Here is a 25739-nt window from a genome sequence, read left to right on the forward strand (position 1 = left end):
TCCGAGTTTAATATAATCAATGCTATTCTACCTGGATATCCGTATTTAGTAATATGTTTTTGATGGACTAAAGGATAATAACATGTCAAATAAGTTAGTATAAGTACTCCTTTTTTTTCTTTTTGACAAATACAATATGTCTTATTATGGCAGAGAGCATTTACCCTTAAATTTGCTTAAAGATGCATTAATGAATATGGGATTTACTGGGGCAGCGGGCAGAGCAATATCAGATATGGTTCTGTATATTAAATAATATGCTGCTTAATTTGTAACATAACTACAAAACCATCAAAGATGCAGTAGAGTTAAAAGAATAATACAACTCTGAACTGCAGCAGAGTAGAAATAATAATTGAATGGGAAATATTCATCGTTTACATGTAAATATTTGTACAGTATATTTGAGTAAATGTAGTTTAAGTAAGTGGGGGTGAATGAGCTCAGGCATGCGTATGGCTGTACTGACTGTTAACAGACAGCAGCCGCAAAAATGTTACTGTAAGCTGAAGGATGACACTTGGCATCCTTGTGCTTATAGAAATATGTCAAAAGATAAACAATGCTGCTATTATGCTGCGGCGTCTGGGATTTCAGCACAGACGTCACAATTGTTTTGCAGCTGAATTGAATCCTGGTTTGTATTGCTGCAACAAAGTGTGATTTAAAGGCATTAAGTTAGTGACAGGTAACTCTAGCAGCACCCGTGTTTGTGTGGAGACAAATGAAGATTTCCTGATGGTGGAATTTTCCTATGAAGAGTGAATCACCCAACGCTGATCCACCGACAGCCGCTGTTTCTCCCAAAACAATGAAAGAATTTCACTTTTTAAAAAAACCCACTATAATAAGTGTTTAACAAAACAATGTGTGATGTGCAGTCACAGAAATATTTACATTTAATCTGTAGCCAACACGTACTACAAATACTGCTGGTTACATGTAAGCTTATAAAGATGTTTCTGCACTACAATCACTTTAATTGTATCCTGTTTTCAGTATCTGGTTCAAGTGTTTATTTAGTTTTCTATGCATTACATCAGTTCTCCTTTTTATCTTGTGCCTGTTGATCCAGGCACAGGCACGGTAAAGGCAGGAATTACTAAATAAAAACAGAATTAAATGAGAGTGTTTTAAGGCACCGAGATGACAGACATACTAAACTCAGCGTTTGAAGTTCTCTTTGGATACAGAAACAATCATGCCATAAAGAATATTTATTATTTTAGATGGTGCCACAATCGGGTTAGGTGCTTTTTGAAAAAATAAACGTGTTTCTACACAGATTGATATTAACCTGTACCGTAAATTATGTTCTTGTAGGCGTGAGAAGTCTGTCGTTTTCTTTTGGTTTTCTTTCTGAAATCACCAGCAAATTCTATTCTTTCTTCTATTCTGAAGACAAGAGAAATCAACTGTGTTTCATACTGAGGTTTTAAAACTGGGATAAAAAGTCCGTTATGACAAATAGAAAATGATCCAAAACACTTCTCACTGCAACACGGAGTTGCAAATCTCTACAGGGTGAGGTGTTGAGAAAAAAAATCAGAAAAAATCTCCTCTCTAAATGAGAGGAAGCACTAATAATGAAAAGGAAGGGTGCAATGTGTGAGGGAGTTGATGGTTTTGTGTGTGTGGACCTGTTTGATGTTCATGTATGGTGTGAAGCACCCTGGGAATGCCATGGAACTAGGGTGATGGAGCGTGCGTGCAGGCGAGTGGGAAGAAGTTCTGGATGGGAGAGTGAGGCGCCTGCTGCAGAGATTATATCAGGCTAATTTAATTCCTTTATTGCAGCCAATTAGCCGCAGCACTTTAGCCCCCTGTGAGCCCTCTGGCCCTCTTCACTGTGTCTCTAATAACCCCTAACTAAACTCTGGATCTCTGCCGTCCCCAAAGGAGGCCCAGTTTCAGTATTTTTAACAAGCACTTTGCCTCATACACTGCATGTACTAAGGGTGAAAGAAATTTTTTCAAAAAGGAAAAAATATATATAGATGAGAAGTGAAAGAAAGTGCCTGAGAAAAGAAAAAATAAGGCGGACAGAGGGATGGGAAGAGATCAGTCTGCTGCTGTTGCTGCTGCTACTTGCAGGCTTAACTTGAGGAGACTTGACTAATTGAGATCAGGTCATACAGAATATTCATCAGTCCTGCAGCTTTATCAAAGGCAGATTAAAAATGCAGTGTGGACTGATTTCCAGTGGACAGATTCCATTTGCTGTCAAGCAGCCGTAACCTTCTTGTCAGACCCCTTTTCAGTCAACCTGTTTATTTATCTGTCCTTTCTTTATTCCATCATTTAACATATATGGTTTTTAGTTTTAATGTTTTTTTAGCGTAAATTTTGCAACTCAGGGCGCAAGTATGGAGAGCATGATACCAGTTCTGTCACCGTGTGATAAAATGTAGCTTAACTGAAACATGCAACTAAAGAGCTGTGAGAACTGGCATGTTTGAGTCCCTCATGATGCTATTAGCAGTGGAGTGAAGGTCAGTATTAAGCTATGGATTTACAGTAGATTGAGGTAAATACTACCAAAAAGAGTAAAACTATACACTTCTCTATCCAGCTCTCCTCCCAGATCTAGTATATTATTAAAAGTCAGTTATAGAAATATAATATAAGAAGATAAAGTTTTTATTTTCTTGACTTTAATGGTAAACTTGGGCTTATTTTATTAAACAGACTTCTTTAATAGAAATGTAGTTACAAACCATCGTGTCTGATATTTTGTATGTTGTATACTTTAATAATTCCAGTAACTACGTTCTCTCCAGTTAGGTTTCCCTCTGCACTCTGTATCACAAATAAAGCTTATTACCTGTTGTATTTTTTTAAAGAAAAAGGAACAAAAATAAAACACAGATATGGCACTATCACTGATTTTATTTTTTTAAATTGTCTTAAAACTGTGGCTTTACTTTAAACTTACGTCAAAGTGGACGAATACTCAAGTCAGTTATGTTTGCACTGAAGAGAAAACAGTTACAGAACATATTTCTTTCTACTGATTTTTAAATACAAAATACAAATGAAACAAATGCAACTGAAAAAAAAATCCCCCAAATTTTAAATGCATTTCATTTCATTTGTGTACACGTGGCCTTACGCTCTATAGCAGCGTACAGCAGCACTAGGCCAGCCCGCTGCATGCTGAGCTAAATGGCCCATATATTCACTCGCTGTCTGCATGTGGGGGCTAATAAGGCCTTTCCTTTTTCAAGAGTCTAACTAGCCACACAGAACCACAACAACAAAGAAAGGCCTAATGGCCTCCAATTTCCCGCATTAGTGCCCATTTAATGGCTGACCTGCCCTCTCGTTAGGCAGCGCAGCATGGGAGCACTTCTCAGCCTCGATGGGTGTGCACGCACTTTCACATTAACACACACACACACACACACACACACAGTTTTTCACCCTCCAAAGCCACACTGCCTCAGGCCCCTGCAACACTTCCACCCCACGCTGAGACTGCATAATAGACCAGTTTGTAAAAGGGCTACCCTGTGATCAGTGGTGCATCCATTTGCTGAGTAATCAAGGATCTTTTGTCTGAGCGGTGTGCGTGGAGCAGAAAGCGTGTGTGAGAAGGTATGCGTGCATGCGCAAGCGTAAGCGCGCACGCTTCCATGAGAGAGATTCTCTCTTCCAGTCTGTCTTTATATTTGCGTCCATCGCCGGTAAAATGTGTCTCCAAGTGAGTGTTTGCGTAATTCCCAGATAAAGTGGCGTTGCCTGGAAAAGATCTCCTTCAGTTTGTGTCTATGGGAAAACAACAGCTGACATACAGTGCGGGAATAAAAGGACCCTGGGTTGAGCCACAGAAAGGCTGACGAGAGTGCGTTGTGTATATGTCAGCTATGCCATAAAAATGCCATGGGTGGAGGATGACATTGGCAGGTCCTATTCAGCGCTATAGTGGTGAAAGGCCTTTTAGGATGAATAAAGATTCTTGGGCCCTGTCAGGTCTCCATAGCTCCCGGCTGAACAATACCCACTAAGAGCAGCTGTCTTAATAGCATAAGGGGCTGACAGCTTTAGGAGTAATGCAATGCTGAAAGCAGTATCTACATAAACTTTGGTTGAGTCCACACAACGATCTGCTGTGTGATATCACAATATAGTCCAACAGTACCGAACTGTTGCTTAGATAGCTTGAACAGTGAATGTGTTCTGTATGTTTCTTGTAGACATTAAGTCTTTAAGGAACCTGAACTGATAACGTTGGCAGAGCCATATGACCTCTATATTCAGAAGCCCCATGTGTGAACGGATGTAGTGGCACGATAGCAAAAGATTTCTCCTGAGTGTGATGATGATTGGAACTAACTGGATTTGCAGTTCCTGTATCAGGAAGACCAAAATCGCTGGGCTCACTTAAGAGAGCTGTTGAGTTTTTATTGAAAGGCCATGAGTGGGAATAGTGTATAAATGTATTGTGTTTGACTGATGAAGCAATGTTTCCCTTACAAAGTAAGCGTGGATTATTGAAACAAGTGCCTGATGTTTCTTTCCGCCATCACTGTCTGATCTGATAATCACAGTGTGAACTGTTTGAGACTTAGCTCCGTCTCAAGTATTAGCTGTAAATCAGTTGTGCAATGGTTTGAAACCATAGTACAGCTCCTTGTCACCTGGCTGTCAAAGCCAAGCATAATAACCTTTCTCCACAGTCTTGCTCTCTGTTGTTTTACATCCAGCCATTACCCAGCCCTGTCTCCTTTGCTAGAAGCATCACACATCTACAAACTCCACTAAGGCATAGGAAACAGGCGAGACAGATCTCCAAATCTTCCCAAAACAAAGGCTCTCCCTGCTCATGTCAAACATCACCTCCAGTCTGTTTACTTAGTGAGTTTGGTTTCTATGGGACTAGCAGATCCATAGTGTTTTGGGTTCATATAACTCCTGGCAGGTCGTCTTGTGCGTTGCTGGCCCTGAGGCTGACAGGGATGGGCTGGTGCTGTCAGTGTTAGACAATAAGACAGAGTTTACACAAGGCTAACTCACGCTCCTCCATAGCTGTGATTCATACTAATCCCACAACCTCTGCAATTAAAGTCATCTTTGTCTTCCAACAATGTCAACTAAAGATTTTAAACCCATCATCTTATAACAGAATACATTTGGCCAACATTGATTGGTGACTGTTAGATGAGTAAAATAAATGGTGTTTGAAGTTAGATGCTTTACAGATTAGATAAGCTGGTTTGGCTCTTTAGGCCGAAAACACAGAGAGCATTTGTTCCACTGTTAGCAGTCCCATGTCCCCACTCTTTCTCTTTCTTTCTTATTCGGTTACTTTTTTCCCCCTTTGGATGCATTTTTTATTTACAGCATGTGAAGCGGAGCCCCAGGGTGACGTTCACTACCTTCATTTGGAAAGCACTCCCATTTTGCACCGGCTCCGCCTTGCTTAAGGGTAAGTGGCTGAGTGCTGGGGTAGGGATAAGCTAGATTTAGATTTCTTTCTGCTGGGTAAACATTTAAAAATATGATGGGAATTATTGATACAAGTGGTTTTCTGGATCCTTCTGCCTTTTTAACGTCATCCTTTGTTGACACTAAAAGTTCATTATTGACTTTGGAAGCAACAGTTGGCAAAAATATCACCAGAAGGTCCACTCTACAGCTGTCTGGAGATTTTACACGAGCACTTTAAGGACCTGTCATTCTCCCTGACTTAGGAGCAAGTGTTTATTTGGTAAATTTAAGCCAAAATGGACATTTTTGCTTTAATATTTGCATAGAAATGGAAATCAACGCTAAATGGAAGCGCTGCTCAACTATTTATTATATGCTAATTAGCAATTGCAGCGGCATGGCCATACTAAGCAGGTGGGCAAACATTCACCTACACACACACACACAACACACACACACACGCATTCCTTTGTGAAGTCAGCATTACTAGGCTACCACTTGAACTGTGCAATCTCCCCTCCTCACCTTGCTTCCCTTTCCCGTGGGGAAAACCAGGCATTCTCTGCTGCAGATGTCATTAGTGACAAATTTCTCTATAAAATTTATAAGCCATGAAAATGACTTTAGTTCAGTGGTCAAACAGAGGAGAGGAGATGGAGAGGAGAGGAGAGGAAATCCTCTAGTGCTCTAGTAACAGAAAGGGAGTAGAGGAGTGGAGAGATGGAATGTAAAAGAAATAAATCTTAAAGTAAAACACCGTTGCCTCCTGTTCCCCATTCCTCTCATCCCTTTGTGTTTGTCCCTCCTGTTGAACCTCAGAATAAATTGGAGCTCCACTGCTTGGCTGTCTGACCTCTTTTAAAACCTGTCAGTTACTAACACGTAGCACTGTCAGGGGGCAGGTTTCGGCTAAAGACCAGGTTGGAGTATGAAAGAAAATTGTCTTAGCAGTCCTTTCATAACCTGCTTTTGCAGTTTGCAGTAGTAGGTTTTTTTAAAACATTTTGCAGGACTTCTCCAAGCTGTCTTGTTAACTGACATATTTTAGTTGCAGTGGAAAAGGGCACCGCATACACACAAGCTGGCTGGCTAAAACCTGAAGAATAATTTCATTGAAAAACTGCTATGGGAAATAGCAGTATATTTAACAATCTGCAGTTACAGTAGAATTCAAACTGTCTATCTATGTACCTTTGCAAGGAGAGAGTTACAAATTTGCAAAGACATGGGTCGGTGCATTTCGAGCAGGTTGTGATTGTTTGCATACAGTATATAAGCGAAGCAGTGATCTTGAGCCTGTCAAAGTTTCCAATCATAGAAACAGCCTTAGCAAAAGCAAATCAGAAGTTAGAGCTACTAATCATCTAAGTATGGCCAGTTTTTATTACACCTAGGCTTGAAGGTGGGCAGCAGCATGCAGACAGGTTGATGAAAGAAGTGTACCTGAAGATTTTGCTTGAGCGTTTCTGTGTCTGCATGCACACACTGTACATTTTTGATTTCTTGCCATCAACTAAAGCACAGTCTCCTCTCCGGAGGAGGGAATGAGTGGGATAGTCACGGAAAGCCAGCTCCTTCACTTCTGTGACACATTTATTGTCCTCAGCTCTCATCCATCTTCAAAATGACACGATTTGAACTTTAACCTGAATTCCTCAACGTCGTTCTAATTCTTTAACCCATCAATGTGCCGGTGGAAAATAATTTGTCGCTGTAGCTGCATGGCTTTACTTCAGCCATATACTTTGCTTGGTCGACTGTGGGTCACAAATGGACTGTGAAGCCAGCAACAAGCATTACTTTTACTCCAGCTCAGGTGTTTTTCTTGGAAGAAACAGAAGAAAGCAGAGCTGAATGTGAAGAGGTGATCTCATAAAGAAACAGATTTTTCTAGCCTGTGGCAGAAAAACTGGATAAATGATAGAGAACCAATGTGAACAAGATGACCTGTGCCTATTATCGGGCCTGGAGAAGCATGACTAACAATCTGCAGCTTGTGTGAGTCTGTGATGGACGGGGAACACCGGTGACTGACAAACTCAACTTCAAAGCTACCTACATGTTGGAGAATATGATAAATGAACAGTCATTAGCAATGATCTGCAATTTTGTAGCTGAATACAACCCCCTACAATCTTTCAGACTTATTAGTATAGAACACATTTTAATCATGTGCTTAATATGAATATGATTGCCTTCTGAAACTACGTGAGTGCATGAACAGTTACAGTAAATGCAGGCAAGCAAGGAGGCCAAATAGTTTTGAATTATTAGAAGAGAAGGAGAGGATCAAATGGATCACAATGTGTCAAGTGTGTGTGCATGCATATGCATCACTTGTGTCAGAAAAGAATTCAGATCTCAATTTGAAACTCTGCTATTGTGAGTCATAACAATAGAGGACCTTCAAGAATATGATGCTATGAATCCAAATCCAACAGCTTTAGTATTATTTTCCACTGCAGCTCAAAGTCATTCCAGATTTTCCTTCTCCCTGACTGGATCTTTAAAACAAGTGAAAAGTGCTGTGTCCAGTTTCAGCCCCTATAATTATGTGAATCTATACAGCCACAGGAATGACATGATATAATTTATATAAAAAGCTATTATTTGCAATAACGGCAAACAATAGGCCTAAAAGAATAATATATATTGTGGTAATGTTAGATGAATTAAAAGTAATGTTTTTTTAACTTAAAAAAATGGTTATAATAAAAGTTATAATACTTAACTTATGTGTCTCTGCTAACTGTATCCCTGTGGATTATGTTTTTAATTAAGAAATTGCTACATTTTTTTGTACTTTATTGTCCTTTCATCACCAAATCTTTGCTCATTTGCTGATCATTTTAGCATTTATACATCTTTTTGTTATGACAGTGCATTTTAATATAATTGCATTCATTAAAATTCAGATTTATTTTATAACCAGCTCAAAAAACAATGATCAATCTAAGCAACACTGGGCAATAGCGCTGTGTTCATAAATAGATACAAGTGCATTTTTTGTCAGTAAAGTTAAAAAACATTTTTTACAGATGCACACTGTCACTTTACTGTGATGTTCATTATTAGTGAGTCATGCTTCGGCAGATATGGCAGATGGGTTCTGCGTTAAAGCAGTGTGTCAGCTGGTTTGGTCCATGCCGATTGGTTCTGACACTGATGGGGCAGAGATATTTTTACTGTACTGTTTCCAGAACCACATTTACTGCACTTCTCTGCCATACAAAACTGGGGAACAGGCCCTTGTGCACGCAGGCATGAACGTGTGCTTGTACACAAACACATTTACATACTTCCACTTGTTTAACTGCACTGCTGGAACCAGAGCCCTTTGAGTTTTTCCTACAGGAAATTGTTTTCTAACAAAAACTGAAGCATTTCATATCTTCCATAACCAGTTGTGGCACTTCTGACTCAGACAGGAAGGACACATTTGGGAAGTGGAGACGGAGGTAAAAAAAAAAAAACAACAACTTTTTTATTCAGAAATCCAAAACCTCATTATAATTTAGTCACTGGTAGAAGGTAATTAGTGAAAGGGGGAACTGGCATTTGCCAGAGCAAGCAAACGGACGACTTACAGGGAGTAAACTGAGTATTGTGCCACTTTTTTCATTTAAGCGGAGAGGAACTCAAACAGCAAGTAAGCGGTATTTTCTAAAATTGCGGAGTTATGGATGCTCCCTCTAACAAGAAAGGTTAAAGGAAGTTAAATGTTGTTGTGCAGCTGCAATAGTCAGAACTCCTGCCATCTTTTGGTTCAGCTAAACGTTCTTGCACTCTGAATGACGATTCTCAGAATGATGCCTCCCATACAGTGTCGATGCTAAATATAAGGCATGGACTAATTAATCAAATACAAAAAAATTTTAACAGTATGCGTGCATGCTAAATAAATTTATAAAACACAGTTAATGTCTGAGTGGAGGAGGAGACGATTAAAAAAAGAGGATCACAAACTTTCAGTATAAAGGTCTGAGAAAAAAAGGGTTTTGTTCCCCTCCACATTTCAATCCAAAGAACACTATAACCCCCAGTGAAATGTAAGTGCTTGTGTAATTTATGTCAAGAATAATATTACCCCATTGTGATTTTGAGACTGTTGATATTCTTTTATATTTGCACTGGCAGGAGGGCGACTCAGCTACAAGATGATTGTGGGCCAGGAAAATTGACTATAATTATCAAATAGGCCACTTAAACTTAATCTAATGGAAATGGCTTCAGAAAATAGTTTGACCTCTCAGTGCAGGTTTTTTGTCTTAACGTCTTGCAGCTGATTTATGAAGCCCAACAGCATTTCAGCAGCAATGTTGAAAAATCCTTCCGTTGGTATGTTGGCATTTCATACAGATCAAGTTGATGATACTATCATTTGTAAAATCATTATGGCCGGACATCCCGATCTTGCCGACCAACACACTCACAACTTGCCTATTGTACTGTGACCGAGACCGTGTAAAATACAAAATCCCCTGTGCTGGCAAGAGAGGTGTCATTTCCGATGAGGTCACCGGCCATGGCAGCAGCCTAAACACGAGCCCGTTATTCTTTTCCTTAAACCTAACTCATGTGTTTCTTTTTTCTCTGTATCTTTATTTGTGATCTCTCCACTCTTTATTTTTCATTGACCTTGTTTGTTTTAAGGACACCGAGTTAATTTAATTTCCCGTCAACCACTACGGAAATCCCGCACAGAAACCCAATACTCTCTTTCTTTCTAAAAGTGGAAGCCGTGCCGCTCAGTGTTCACACATAATGAAACTGTGGCTGTCACAGAACAAAAGCCACAGGTTTTAAAGTAACAAGTATTTTGATAGATTTATGAAATTACACAGCAGGCAGAATAATGTCCTCTCTTGATGGAGACATAAGGGTTTCATTTTGTTGTCCACTCTCAGAACATTAGGAAGTTCATGTACTAAAGATCCCACCTGGCTTTGAATGCCTCGAAATACAACTCCAGAAAGGAAGATGATAATAAAGATAATTTTCTGACCCAAAACACTGATTCCTGTTTGCCCCTGAAGGGTCTTCACATATTCAATAAAAACTGAGTAAGCGTATGTTTCTTTTAACGTATGATTTCATTTTCCTTTTTGGGAGCATACATTTGATTGGGATTAGGGAGGAAAAAAACAGTGACAAAGCCACAAATTACTAAGCGCAGCTTACAGGAACAGGTCTGCATCATCTCCCAGACACACTGCTACATCTGGCCAAGCTCTTTTCCTCTATCCAGCTACCTTTTTCTTCACCCCAAGCTTTTTGACTTTCCTGAGAGACTACAGACTCATCTCCCATTGGCCCTCCCTCGTACTTCAGCTTTCATCCCCTGCCAATGACCTGTCCTTGCCATACAGGGAGAAATATAAATATACAAATATGGCAAAAAAAAAAAAAAACCAAGGAGAGGGCGAAGGGGTAAAAAAAGAAAGCGAGGTCCATTCTCCAGGTTCTTTTTATCATCAGGTAGACATCTGGATATCTACAGAGACCCGATGCATAATCATTTCAGTATCTTTTTGTGTCTCCAGAGGTTAGTGAGTAAGAGATAGAGAGAGAAAGCGAGAGCGAGGCCAAGTTTTTCTTCATGTGTCATCCAGTTCCAGGTCCAGGCTTCAGAAAAAAACACAGAGGGGCCCCTTTTGGAAATTAATTTTTGCCACGAACGATCATCTCATAACAAAAATATTACCATTCATGACTCAATTTCCTCATAATTTCCTTATCAGCCCCCCATAATTAGCCCCATTTGTTTGCTTTGTCCTCCAGTGAGAGGGTCCCTTTGTTATTAAAACCAGTGACGAGACTCACGCAGGAACCTGATGACTTGTTCAGCTGGCGTGGGGGTCCCCACAGCTGCCGGGGAGCCCCTGCAACCCACACACACACATTCAACATTACCACTAGAGACGATGCTCTCAACCAAGACCCGGCAGCAGTAGAAGCTGTTTAAATGAAAACACTGTTAACATATTCTGTCACGAGTCTCTTTCTGTCTTTAAGCTGCTCTCTTTTCCTTGTTCCCACTCTCCATCACTTTTTTACTGTGATCACCCCTCTTCCCACCACCCTTCCGACTCCATAATGGACCTCCATAAGGAGGAGCTCAATCAGCAGGGGCTAGTGCTTCAGTTCTCTCTGCACTCAGTTGGACACCAACCTTAATTAATTGGCTGTATTGTCCCCGAGGCCAGCAAGGGTTTAATAAGGAGGAAAAGGTGTTAGGTAAAGAAGGCAAGACCATGGCTTTATTCTATTACATGTGCTCGGTTTCTTCTTTTTTTTCTTTTTACTAAAGACCATGAGGGACAGAGAGGGGTTTGTTCTTGTTAAAAAATAGCTAAATGAAGAGGAGAGACGAAAAGGAAAGAGAGTGAGAGAGCATATGGATTTGCAGCCCCTCACCCCACTTTTGTCTTATCTGTGAGAGCTAATGAGTGACGGATTAACCTGGGATCACCTCGGGCAAATTGAGATGACCCCGCAAACTTTTCCCCAAGCATCTTCCCAGAAGTCTGCATTCTGCTTCACATGCCAAACACATGCACACAAATATAGAATTTACACTTGAATGTTTCCCCCCAAAAAATCTTTCTCAAAGATTTTCAATTTAACATCCTCATAGGGATTTTGTGTCCAGAAACCTGAAAGATAAACTGAAAATGCTGCCCTTAATAGTGTCAAGGACCGTGTATGCAGGAGTCTAACACCTTACTTGCCTAACACCTACTTGTAGTTATTTGTGGCTGTATCCATCATCTTCTTATCGTTGTGCGTAACAGATATTTCTACCCTTTAAAAGCTGGAGATTCTGACTTATTTATAATAGATTGTTTATTTTGTTTTCTTGGATCAGATTGCCAAATTCATGGTAAGATGGCAGCTTTTGGGGGATTTGGCACATCGCATCACTACTCCCCAGTCTCGGTACCTAACATGTGCTCATATGCACTGGCCTCACTTACCTTGGAAAATGTACAAAGCTTTAAAATCCAGCTTTACCCACTCAACATTTTCAGTTTATTTCACAATGTATCCATAAACTTGCTGTATCAGATTGGATATTTGCTCAATCAACTTTAGGTAAGTGGATAAAACTTTATAAAGCTGTTTTTCTTTTTTTCTTTTTTACCATGTAAGAGAACAAACGACCTGAACAGTATTCTCTCCTCAACCTTATTCAGATCTGTTTAATTTGTGCTGACCTCTGCTGACTGAGACCAATTTATGCAACTGTATAAATCTGCAACTTCAGCTTCATTTACCACCTAGTTTGACCCAGGGGGGCTCCAGTTTTTCAGTGAATAAGATAATGGATTGTATGACTTTTAGCTGTATTTATAACTATTCATTATAAAGACAACTTTAGGCCCATACAAACAAACACAACTATAATTTAAAGGCATGTATGAAAACTGGGTGCTACACACCCCTGGTGCCCTGCTGGCTAGTTACACAAACACAGAGACACACACATACACAGCCTCCACCATTTGTCACCATCACTGACAAATTACTGTCAGCTATCCAAAAACAACTACACACACACATTTACACACACACACACAACAAATTCCGAGGGAAGGGATATTTTTTTTTGCTGGTGACACGTGAGCATGTGTGGTGCAAAATTAAATGGGTTAGGTCCGCTTGATCTGTCACAGGTGGTTTCTCCATTTTTGTTTGCACGTGCTTGAGAAAAACAAAGAGAAAGAAAGAATCTGTAAAAGACAAGTGGAAGGAATTTTTTCTTTTACCCACACATTAACTTCTGTCAATCTAATATCATTAAAACGTTAAGTGCAGAACAAAACGCTTTGAGACTTTGCATCTACAGTCTCCGAGTTTACGGCATAATTAAACCACAACAGCAGGGGCTTTACTCCTCCGAGGCTGATTCCAGCTGTTTGCAGTTCATTCAGATGACTGCAACAGTGTGCTTCAGCAACAGCGGGGGGCGCTCTGATCTACTCAACTGACTGCTCCATGGAGGTGTAACTTCATCCAGCCATTAATCATCTATAGCTGTGAGTGTTAAGGACCTCTGCTTCAGAGCACAATGTGCTCACGCTCGTGCTAGGTGGTCCTGTCGGCGAGTAGTGCGACTGCTGCCAGGGCAGTTTTTGCCAGGACTTTCACCTTGAATCAAATGCTGAGCTGCTGCATATACAAAAGCCTCCTTCTCTTTTATGTCTCTCTCTCTCTCTCTTACACACACACACATAAGAGAGTATCTGTTTTTTATTGTTGTTGTTGATGCCGATACAGCCCTATCAGCTACAAGAATATTTGGAGGAATTGTTACAAACTGTGCCAAGGCTATCATTTTTAAGTGTGAACAGACCTGGGTAATTGTAGCGTAATGTAACAACACATGCTGCACCAGCTTCAGTGCTTCTCCTACCTGGAAGTAAAAGAAGGAAAGCAACATGTGAGGATTTTACCTCACATTAGCTAATCACCGCAAGACCCAGAGCGCAGTGCAGGAGAGTTTTAAGAATTTTCTTCACTAAGAATCACTTTCTGTTCTTCTTGCTTCCTTTTTCTTTTTCTTCACATGTTATATATTTGCTTTGGCTACAAATGGCCACAAGTAAGTTGCTGCCTCAAAGAGGTGCTGAGGTCATCAGCTCTGATCCTCTACAGCACCACTGGCCCCGACCTGAGGATCAGATCTCACATACGCACACACTCGCTGCTTTTTAACTGAAAATAATCCTCCGGTGCCAGTCTCCCTCTCTCTCGTTCTCTTTCTCTGTTTTCTTACTCTGTTTACTGGTCCCTTTATGACCCACGTTAACAAGTGGGACCGCTCTGCTCCGTCTATAGTGGCCATGAATCAGGATTGTGCTTACAGTGTGTTACAGACCTGATGACTGCATGAATGAGTGATCATGACTCGTGCATAAACTGAAGGGCTTAAAGGGGAAGCCCGCTGAATTGTTACATAATGTCACTTAACATGTTTTAGCAGTACTACTGTATATTTAGAAAAAAAAGTTGCATAGAATATTTTGTGTGTCATGCACACAAGCTGAACAGATTTTAATAACCACTTAAGTGAGCACCAAAGAGTCCTGAATAGAACTCTATGGGTGCATTTTGCAATGCCAGAGATGGTAGCTGTCTGACCCACTGCCCCACCCTTCTATTAAAAAGCCAATCATCTTCTTTGGCTCCATGTGTATTCCACATCGAGCCAATTGTGGTGTATTGACGCAACTCTCTGAGTAGTGGAATGAATAGCTATCTCAGGGCATTAGAAAGATTGCTGCTGAGTGGTGGGACTTGCCATTACTTTGGCATCAGTTGGGTCTGAAGAGTGTGACTGTGAAATCTGAAGGAATGGTTAGAAAACAGTAAGCTTACGCAATTTCTTTGACCCGGTCTTTAGCTCTGTGTTAGGCTAAGGCTCAAGACTACATTTGCAGTCAGTCATTCAAAACCAAACTACTGAGTGTAGACTGTAATAATGTAAATAATAGCATCAACATCCGAAGGAAGTTTAAATCGCTCAAATCTGCATTCTTCCTAACACCTACCACAGTGTCACTCATTTGTGATAAAAAAAAAGTCCAGTTGTTGAACTTTATGGCTATATGACCCATTATGTATTGTGTTATGTGTTATTTGTTCAGACACTATACTGACGAGTTACTGTCTTCATCACAACCTTCAAGTAAAATGTTGGGCTAGCCACGTGATTGAGAAGACACTACCGTACGAGAATGCAGTTTCCTCGGGTTCTCATTCAGATCCGCTCCTTGCTCATGGGGTACAGTTTCAGAAATCCGCTTTCGCACATCAAATCTGAAAAATATTGGGGTGGAATAAGGACATTATGCAGATTTGTCCTTCCTCGTGTGTAGCACACAGCAGGAGATAATCTGCTTCAGATGGGTTTTCACTACAAGAAATATCCTGTTTGGTTAAAGTGATGGAGCTGCTTATGGAGAGCATACTTGAGGCAAGGCACAGGTTGACAACTTGCTGAATTCATGATCCAGTATGTGCATATATATATATAAAGAGAGAGAGAGTAAGGTAGATAGATAGATCAGTTTATATCAGTCTATTTTATGCTACTGACTTTCAAGGAAGATTATGGAAAAAAGACATCTCTTTTCCTGCTGTAGTGAGTTTGATTATTTACACTGTCTCACTTCAGCCGTGCTGTTGGAGCAAGGAATTGCAAAACTGGTGGAGTATTGAAAGAAATGAAACAGCAACAGTGGAGGCTAAATAAATAACTGAATGTCTAAGTGGACGCTGTGAATCTGAGACAATATATGAATTTTCCAAATAATTCCTTTGTGGATAAAGCATTAGTGTAACAGTGTTACTTTTCATCCTCCCACTTATAGTAGCAAAGAGCTGAATCCTGGAAAACTTTCCCACCGAACGGTGCAGACAGTGTCCTGCCTGTCACGTCTATGTGACAGCATTTATTCTGTGGTGTAAGTGCGGGTGCTTAAAATATGTAGGAGACAGGCAGGCTGTGATTCATAGAACTGAGGAGTGAAGCATTGAAGTGTCTTGTGTCTAATGTGTGAACGCAGACTAATATTGTCTGGTGTGGGTTTTAATTACCCCCAGTCATTTGGTACCCTCTCAAACCAAAGCTTTCCATCACATACACTCCACCACCCCTCTCCCTCCTTATCCGTCTCTTTGTTTCTCTCTCCCACACACTCTCTCTCTCACACACACACACACACGTACTCAGGCTGCGATTTATGCCAAAACCACAGCGCATGGAGATCCTCCCTCTACTAAGTTGAGCTTTCACTATAGCATCAAGTCATCAATTAATTCATTAAGAGACACCTCCCCAGGCACTGAATAGCTGCTCACATCCTAGAGAGTATTACTGTTTGCATAAACACCAACTGGTAGAAAATGAAGTTGACAGAGAAATCCAGACACAGTCTCCATTTCTCACTCTCTCTCTCTCTCTCTCTCACACACACACACACACAGATGTATGCAGGCACACACTCTACAGTAAAAACAAATACACCGAATGATGTCAAGGCCTTCTGACAGAGATGAAAAACACACTGAAACACACAAAGAGGCAAAAAAAAAACCCCAGCTTGCAGACAACAGGCAGGTATTATGAGTGAAAGGAGCATCTTCCCTCTGTCATTGGATACATACACGAGGAACATGTATCTGTACAGCTGTGTGTGAAAAGCCTGTGTCCCTCTGGTCTTTTGCGTTGCAGAATTTGTACAGATGTTTGGGAGCCACCTAAGTCATGTTTGAACACTGTTTTGGTATATTTGTAATGCATTTAACTTTTTGCACCTAAGGCAACCTGCCATGATTGAGCTCTCCGAGCTGTCGAAAACCAAGCCATCCAATAAAAATAACGAAACAGCTGTCATCGCTGTAAGGAAAGCCTACCTTATGCTTGCGGTTTGAACCGGATTAATAAGATAGCCGAAAGTCTTTAGCGGGCATGTGCAGTGCGCCTAGATTTCTCCCTTGAGAATACACCTGATTACTGTGTTTGAGGGAGAAAGAAGAGGAAAAGATCATTTGGATCTCGTTGGCCAGACCAATTATCACCAGCTGCTAGGAGAGTATTGGCACAGATTGAATGGAAACATTTTAAATACGCCACGCACACAGAGACGCACACACACAGGGTCAATGTTTTCTTCCACAGGTATGCAGCACTGATCATTCTGATCATAATCAAGAGCATGATGATGATTATAATGATGACTACAATCTGAGTTTCTGGGCTGTTTGAATGCTGTAATAAAAAAGCTACAGTACACAGTAAGTTGAAGCTTCAGCAAGGGTGACAAGAGGAAGTGAGCGCAGGCCAGAAGCCAACGGAGTAACGCAATATGGCATTCTTTCAGATGCAATATGGCTTCCTACCAACGATTTCTCAAAAACAAGCTTGAAGTTCCATTTCTGGTACAAGCATGTGCACGGAGGCCCACGCGCGCACACATGCACACAGGCACTGGCTGAGAAAGGGGACTCACACTGTGAGCAGGGTCTGTGTTGCATTATGCGTTGTAGCCAGAGCAATGAAACAAAACCACAGTCGCCGAAAGGTTCACTTTGCCCAAAGGACACTGAACTGCACAACAGATACACAGGCTGTGAAATTTCACAGCAGATTTTTGTCTTTTCCGACAGCTGAACACGTTGCTTTCAAACCAAAAAATAAGCCAGCCTCGCTTGTATTTTTCCTCTCAGAGCAAACACACTCGCATACACACACGTAATCTATGTGTACATTAACCACAGACATTTTTTGATATACACTAATTTCCAGTCTTCAAAGGGCTGTCAGAGTTTATTATCAGCACAAAACTGGAATAGCATCAAAATTCAACTGCTTCTTGAACAGGCCTCATGACAAGCAACAACTAGCTCCAAAATTCCAGCTCAGAAAAGGGCCGCTGCCAACTACTGACATTAATTACTTCAAGATCTCCCATGCTTCAACATACCCAACAGTATCTACACTATTTGTCACATCTATTTGAGGGAAAATTATCGCTATTAGGAATGATCTCACTCCTGGGGATTGTACAGTCTCTGGTTGCAAAAGTGTGCAGAGTAGCTGTTTTATTAAAGTCCTCTGATTGTAATTATTTTTTATTAAATTATCATTATTGATTTACACAAATACTTTAGTATCCTTCTGAGGCTCGAACTCAGAATCCTGCTGAAACAGACGGACTTTTTCATGCAGAGTATTTTTCATCCTGTGGCTCAGGAACTGAATTTCACTTTGGCTACTTCCTTACACAAAGCAAACTGTTTAGTCTAATTTTAGTTTGTTCACAATCTTACTTGAATTTTTGCTATATTGTGAATGAAACACCCACCTGACTGTACACGTGTAATCAGACAGATCAATAGATGTACCATCAAAGTATTTTTCTTTATCAGTAAGCATGCATTTAAAACACTCAGACCTCCAGGATGGTGACAGGACTTAACAGCTGTGAATACTGACCAAGGGTGAAAGTTCATAAGTCAGAGTATTTCAATTTCAGATGTAACTAGCTTTTGAATTCCTAGCATAGATTCTCAGCTAAATTAGCAATGCGGTGTGTGTCAAAGCATCTCATCCCAACACCTTGTGAGGATATACAAGTGCAAAAATAGAGCTTCTCACTCCCAGATGACGGCAGTAGTAGTGGCTGCAGCAGCAGACAAAGCTCATATAGTCTCAAGTAATCCTACAACAGAATGGAGAGAGGTTTTCATTTTTACTGCTCCTGCAGTGTGTCTGCATGCTTCTGTGTCTCTCTCCTGGATTTCTTTTTTAGTGTTTAGTTAGAGCACTTGATATACTGTACCATCAGCCTTGCTTACAATCTGCGTCCATGTTTCTGTCTGTTTGAGAGATACAGCAGGTCTTCGAATCTAAAACAGAAGGGTTCGCCAGTCGTCTGGACCGTGCACGACTTATTTTTTGCAGCGTGGTTTACAAAACCAGTCATAAACACTGATAAGAGCTCATGGAAAGAAGTTCTTGAAGTGAGAGAGAGGCCATTCCCCCCTGTTTGAACTGACGGATAAAGACCTGAAAGAAACTCTGTGCGCGTGTGTGTGAGCATATGTGCGTGCCTACCCATGACTGCACGTCAGAAGAAAAGGGTCAGTGAAACACTGAAGGTGAAGAAAAGTATGACAGTGCAAAGTGCAAAGCTACGCCGTCAGTTTATTCCCAGCACTGTTTGCTGCCACTGAGACTAACAACGCTTCCTGCCGGCAACTTTGAAGATGAAGGATGCCGGTTTATAAGAGTGTACGGTGAGCTGCTTAAACATTAACCAGAACCTCAGTTTGAAAGGTTACAAACAAACAAAATGGCTAGGAAACATCCGAACTAAGGCCTGTAGGATATCTCTGTTGTCCAGCTGACAACCGACTGGCCGGGACTTCTTTTGCACACACACGTACATAAAAACATGTGTCTGACTGTATACAACACAACTAAACAATGAAATCAAAAAGGGCAACAAATATCGCAAAGAAAACAGCACCACATGGGTGTGACGTTTGATCACTCTTTGGAAAGGGTTTCACAGAATCAGCCGAAAGCGAGAATACAACCCTCAGTCTAATGTGCTTGGATAGAAATGGCAAACTCTGATTAACTGTTTTGCACATAAAGAGAGCATTTGATAATAACCCCTGTAGCCTTAATGACAAGTTTTGATACCTTAGAATACATCAATAAAGATGTGGTTTGACGGCTATTAAGAATAATTTCTGGGTTTTTCCAAAGGTAGCTGCATAAACCCAGTCATGCTGTTCTACAAGCAGGTCTGAAATATGACAGAATCCGCTGTTCAGAAAGGGGCTTCAAGGGTTACTCCTACTAGGCTGTCAAGATTGTAAAGAGTTAAAGAACAGCATGTCTAATGGCTACAGGGCATAATTTGCATTTCAGAATTTTCAGTACTGGATTTTGTCTTATGTAGTTGTTGAAAGCACCATGGTTAGCGAAGGAAAAATAAACTCTTATGTTTTCATTGGTTACAAGAAATTTTGCAAAATCCTGATAACATTGCTGGAAATGTTTTTGTTATCGCTCTCTCCTGTTGTTGCTCTGGAATGGTCCTAAACCTTGTTAAGATGTTGGCAAAAATCCACGAAATTAAGAAAGAAATACATCACCTAACAGAAAACAGCTGTTTTAAAGAATTCATTTATTTGTTCTTCTTGATTTTTAGATTTTTTTTTTAAATTAATTTATTTTATTTTATTTTTGCCACATATCACAAGGCATTAACACAATTTCAAATACTGTTGCATGTGGCTGACACTGTCAGTCAGTTGCCTCTTAACAGCACTTGGGAACATTTGAATGTACTTTGTGTTTTCTGTTGTGTAGATCTTGATAACTGGGGGCAAAACAAGCACAGATCACAAATTGCCCAAATGATTTAGGGATATGGAAAGAGGTGTAATTTCCACTGGAAATGAGGCTCCGTCTTACTTTCACACGTTGAAGTTCTTCCAGTAATATTAAAAAGTGTCCACTTACCACGACAGAGGAGAAAAGACATTAGTTCTTAATTTTATTTCCAGCTATACCATTCAGGAGCTGCAGCAGCAGCAGCGACTGGTAGAAAAAGTGCCCTGCAGAATCCATTTGTCTTGGGTTTAGACTGACACAGTTGAAACCCAGGGCAACATGGTACCCTGTTTTATGCAGTCTAAGAGGTCTTTATAAAGGAAGACCTGCAGGCATTACTCAGTCTTAAAAAAATTCTCGTCCAATCAAAAACAAACAAGCTAAAAAAAAACCCAACTAACTGTATTTTGATTTTGTGCTAAAATTTGTCTATATGTGCTGGAAGTTGACATCAGTGAAATATAACACAGCAAAGCTTTAACACATAAAGTAGCAGGCCTCTATCCAGGAGATAAATTGTGATCTAAGGTGCTATATGCATGATGACAATGTGGATCATAATTTGTCTAATCTGAAATCAAACCTACATCTTTTAGGCTTTAGGAGTGAAAGACCCTACATGCCAACAATGAGTGAGCAAAAGCATAAAGACTGCAAAGTGAGAGAGTCTCATGGAAATATGTACAACTCTATTCTGTAGGTCATTATGGCTGTTAAGTTCAGAGAGGAAGGAGAGCTTCTTCCTGATCCTAAACTCTTTATATGTTGAGTTGTAAAATGAACAACTGAGGAAAATGTATAGCCCTTTTATTTCACTGCCTCTCTCTTCCTTACAGTTTCTTCATCATGTGCCCCCCCTGCAACCTATCCGGCATACACCCCGCCCCTGGATTAGGTTCATCTACTTCATTTTCACTATTCTCATCTCGCGGCCAGCCCCTCCCTCCGTCCCTGCTGGCCCTTGCAGTACGGCACTTGTCCCCTCATTCTGCATGCTTTTTAGCCCTCTTCCCAATCGTCCTTAATCTTCCAAAATTATTCAAAACACTTTGTCTTCTTCTTGTACCCAAGACATCAAGTAAATTACACGAAAACTGCAAACTAGGGAACAAAAAGAATCACATTTGTGATTTCTTTTTTTCCAGAGAAGCTGAAACCTTCCTTTATCACCTTCCTTTATTGAACAGTTGACGGGGATTTCTGTAAATGAGCTCATCATTTAGCCTAAAAAGCTTGAGTGAGGACACTTCCACGTCATTCGGGTTATTTAGCTCATTGCATTACAAACTTAGAATTTGCTGTCGAGACACCCAAATGCATCGAGATGCACATTCAAGATCACCCGATCTGCCTTTAAGATCATGATGGAAGTAATCAACAAAGTTTTACGAGATCCTTTCAACCATCTCCTCTCTTTTGTTCAGATGTTAGTGCGATATTTAAAGTTATCAAAAGGTTCTGTTTTCCATGTAACTCGCCCTCTTCTATTGTTCAGTTTCTTTACAAAGATCTACTTCTCACCAACATTTGGTGTTTGCTTCAGCTTAGAAATGAACACACACTTTCCCCAAATCTGCAAGATGTTAAAAACTAAAATACTTTTCTAAAAATAGCCATTTTCACACTTTTGTGAATCCAGTGTAACTATCTATTTTTATATATATATATATATATATATATATATATATATATATATATATATATATATATATATATATATATATATATTATATTTTATTTTTTCTGGTCAGGTATAAAAAAAAGTGTAAATGATATTGGTTAAATAAAATAGTTTATATATGATTCAGGGCTTGTGCTTTTATTCTGTTTAATAATTTTGCCAGTATTTACAAATGTCTCCAAATGTCCCTCTACCTAATGTGATGATAGATCTAATATTAACAAGGACCAACACGTTTTTCATTTATCTCAATGTTTTGTACCTTTAAATGACAAAAAAAACCAAACACATTTTTTTTTTTAAAAAATGTAAATAAATAATATTGACTAAATAAAGCTGCAAAATCACTTACTTGGGTTAGTTATTAGTTACCTTTATATTTAAAAGCATGCAGGCTAAAATGGGTTACCTGACAAGAAAAACAAACTTTAAAGAGTCAAAACACTCTTTTCTTGGGTTTTATTGCTTCCTTGGACAAACTGTGACTTTCTCCTACAGTATGAACAGCTTCCACTGTTTCTGTTGACTTAGCAGCATGTTCACATCTGTCACTGAGAATGTCCCAGAGCTTTAGAAATGGGCAACACCAGCAAACAAAAACCTTTTAAACAGCTGCTATGTGTCAGAGTGGCTGACATGTGCTGTGACTGTCAAACAATATAGAGCCCCTTTCCCCCTGCAGACCTGCAGCTGAATGGAAAATATAAGGGTCTGAATTGGTTTGTGATGGATGTGTCTTTCTGTGATTGTAAAGAGTTACACTGAGGGTTTCGTTTTAGTGTCTATCATCAGTCATCTTTTTGCTTGTCCTTTTCACTCTCTGGCTGTTTCATCGACATCCTACACCGGGGGCTGCACTTCAGATTATTGCAACACTGTTGCTTTTGAGGTCCACACGAGTCTAACACCTCTGTATACAGTAATTAAAATAAAACCAAAGTTATTTTAAAAATAAAATGCAAAGACAGAATTTTTTACGAAGCCAAATATGAAGCATGGCCAAAGAAAGGATGGTGAATACAGATCCTCATTAAAGATTTGATACAAATCACCACACAGAAACACTAAAAGAAAAAACCTTTTGTTTAAATGTTTTCCAACACTGAGATTCAGGGATGAAACTGACAATTTCACTAATCTGCACAAACAATTCCTAAATGACTTCTTACAGTGTTTGAAATGCCCACAAGCTTTTTCTGAATCTCTAGCCTGCATAACTTGGCCATCCTGGCCATCTGAAAAGCATTCTGCACTATCTGCAATCTACAGGCTTACTTATCCGTGCCAGCTTGTAATAAAACACAACTATTGTAACTTTGATCACTTTTATCACTCAGCAGCTGATGAAACTTGCAGACACAAAGAGCTGACTCACTGATAAAATCGTGAAATTTGCCTCTTTTGTGCGTAACACCTGTTTCTTTTTGGTATTGAATTTAAAAAAAAAAAAACACTTACTCGGTGAGTTTAACTGTTGTCTCAGGCTGGTTTTCAGTTGTTCTCGCTCTTTCTCTGCTGCTCAGTCTAAGTGAATAATGTAATTAACTATGCTATCCAAATGTGAGGATTTTGCACAGTTATAATCCGTTTTAAAATTGATTTAAATTGAATTACTCACATTTGCAACCAATAAAGCAAATAACATCTCTTCTTCTCTGCAGCATGTTCTCGTGCTTGAATGTAACAATAAACTGTATAACCAATAGCAACAAATCTATTTTTCCGTGCTTTATGTCACAAGACCTGATCGATTTTGAGGAAGATACTTGTGTGATTGGGGAATGAAGAAGGGTCTGTGTTCAATTAGCAGTGTGGCGAGGTTTTGCACGATTCTTCAAATAAATTAAAAGGCATCGCTTTATTGTAGCGGTGAAGTCGAGCAATGAGAAATGATGCTGTGGGTCATTAGGCTCAGTGGTCCCGTTTGAGGTGGTTTAAAAGCCTCCATTATGGCCTGCGACGAGCTAAATGGACTTTCAAATTGCATTTCATGTTGCATGTGACTTAAATCCAAATATGCTCGTGGACGTGAGCCGAAGTATTCATTTAAACAGAACCGCAATAAAGGTTGTATTTGAAGGGACTGTTTGAGCTTAATAAACTAAAGCAATTAAATTATTGGCAGACTTAAATAAAATATTATCATTATTATTATTATTATTATCATTATTATTAATCCATATAATTGACACACACAATTTTGCGTAACGAAAATCTTTCCATTTCTCAAACTACCTGGTTAGGTTAATACATTTGCCACATCTCCAACACATCAGCACATCCTGCCACCGCAATTATAATTTCGTAATTTCAGGTTAAGTAACACTTCTCGTCATCAGACAGTCGCTCCGGAATGGAGGACCGCGGGTGGGACTTACCGACACACTCGTTGGCCTCCCTGGCTGTGGCTCTCTGCCACGGTCTGTCGTAGTGAAAAGGTTTGCACCTGTCGCACTCGGGCCCGGCGGTGTTGTGCTTACACTCACACACCAGATTCCCGTCTCGGTCCTTTACGCACCGAGATGCGTGTCCGTTGCATTTGCATCTCCCTCCGACCTGCAGGTCCGACACTGAGTAGAAATACGAGTCCCGGGCCAGTTCCGAGTCGTCCTCATTCTCGTCGCCGAAAGTGTGCAACCTGCTGAAGATGACCTTAATGTCCGTGGCTGTGACCCAGTCCTGCAGCACCGGGGAGTTGTCAAAGTCATGCGCCGACGGTCTGCCGTCCAGCGTGCTGAAGGCGATGAGCCCGCCGGTCAGAGGGTAGATGTCGGTGTGTGAGTCCGTGCAGACCGCCTCCTGCTCGTTCTGCTTTGTGATAACGGCCCTGTTGGGCTTGTTATACATCTTCCTGCACTGGGTAGAGTAAAACTGAAAGGGTACCCAAGTTTTCCCGTAGTCCATGGACTTGTAAATAGCCATGGATTCGGGTCGGGGCGAGCAGAACTGTAGGCTCACATACGTTACCTCAAACTTCTTGCCGAGGGACAGAGTCAGGGTGACATTTTGCGGGTACTGGATGAAGTTCTCAGACTGCCAGCAGGTGAGGTTGTGAGGGTTGTTAAGATCCGTTAGATACGCTGGTGGGTGATACTTCTTGGGGTCAGAGGCGTCGCAGGTGTGACAGTTTCTGGTTTTCTCCTCTCCTGTCTCGGCAGAGGTCACCAGGCAGTAGCGACTCGGCGTCTTGCCGCAGGTACTGGACACCCTCACTTCCTTCCCGAAGGCGGAGTTGACGAAGTCCGGGATGCAGCGCCGCGGGTTGCCGTGTTCGTCGTAGCAGGGATCCGGAGGAGAGGTCTGTGCTGCAAACATGCTCATCCCGTATCCTCCAGAGGCGCTCCTGCACGACAGGGACACGGCGAGCAGCAAAACCAGCACAACATCCACAGCTCTTATCATGGTGGCTCCGTGATCCCCCAAGTGTGTCTGCAGAGTTGAGAGGGCACACAGAGAGCACGAAGAGTGAGTTATTTTAGTGATGACACAAAAATATATTAATATCTGATAAAAAATATAAGTGATAAAAAACTGGAGTATATTTATTCCTACAAGACACGTGAAATTTTGCTTATCTAAAATCTATAAAAGCTCACTTTACCTGAGATTTATTTTAAATAATGTAAAAGACCGGCGAAGACGCGCTACTTTTCTCACTCGCTGGTCTCGGTTTGTTTGTTTCTTCCAATCTCTTGCGTAAAAATAGAGAAA

The 25739-nt window shown here is 40.5% G+C and overlaps 1 protein-coding gene across 2 annotated transcripts in view; it reads right to left on the bottom strand.

Annotated features, from left to right (window-relative positions):
- ntn1a (netrin 1a) overlaps nt 1-25739 on the bottom strand; it is a 55929-nt gene extending 30190 nt beyond the window's left edge. For both annotated transcript variants that reach the window (XM_063475363.1, XM_063475362.1), the window contains exons 1-2: nt 25630-25739; nt 24407-25457 (exon numbers count right to left, since the gene is read on the bottom strand). In XM_063475363.1, the coding sequence (XP_063331433.1) occupies nt 24407-25430 (1024 nt within the window). In that variant the 5' untranslated portion in view covers nt 25431-25457; nt 25630-25739. The remainder of the gene's footprint in view (nt 1-24406; nt 25458-25629) is intronic.

This window comes from Pelmatolapia mariae, linkage group LG6 (assembly GCF_036321145.2).
Source record: "Pelmatolapia mariae isolate MD_Pm_ZW linkage group LG6, Pm_UMD_F_2, whole genome shotgun sequence".
Lineage (NCBI taxonomy): Eukaryota > Metazoa > Chordata > Actinopteri > Cichliformes > Cichlidae > Pelmatolapia > Pelmatolapia mariae.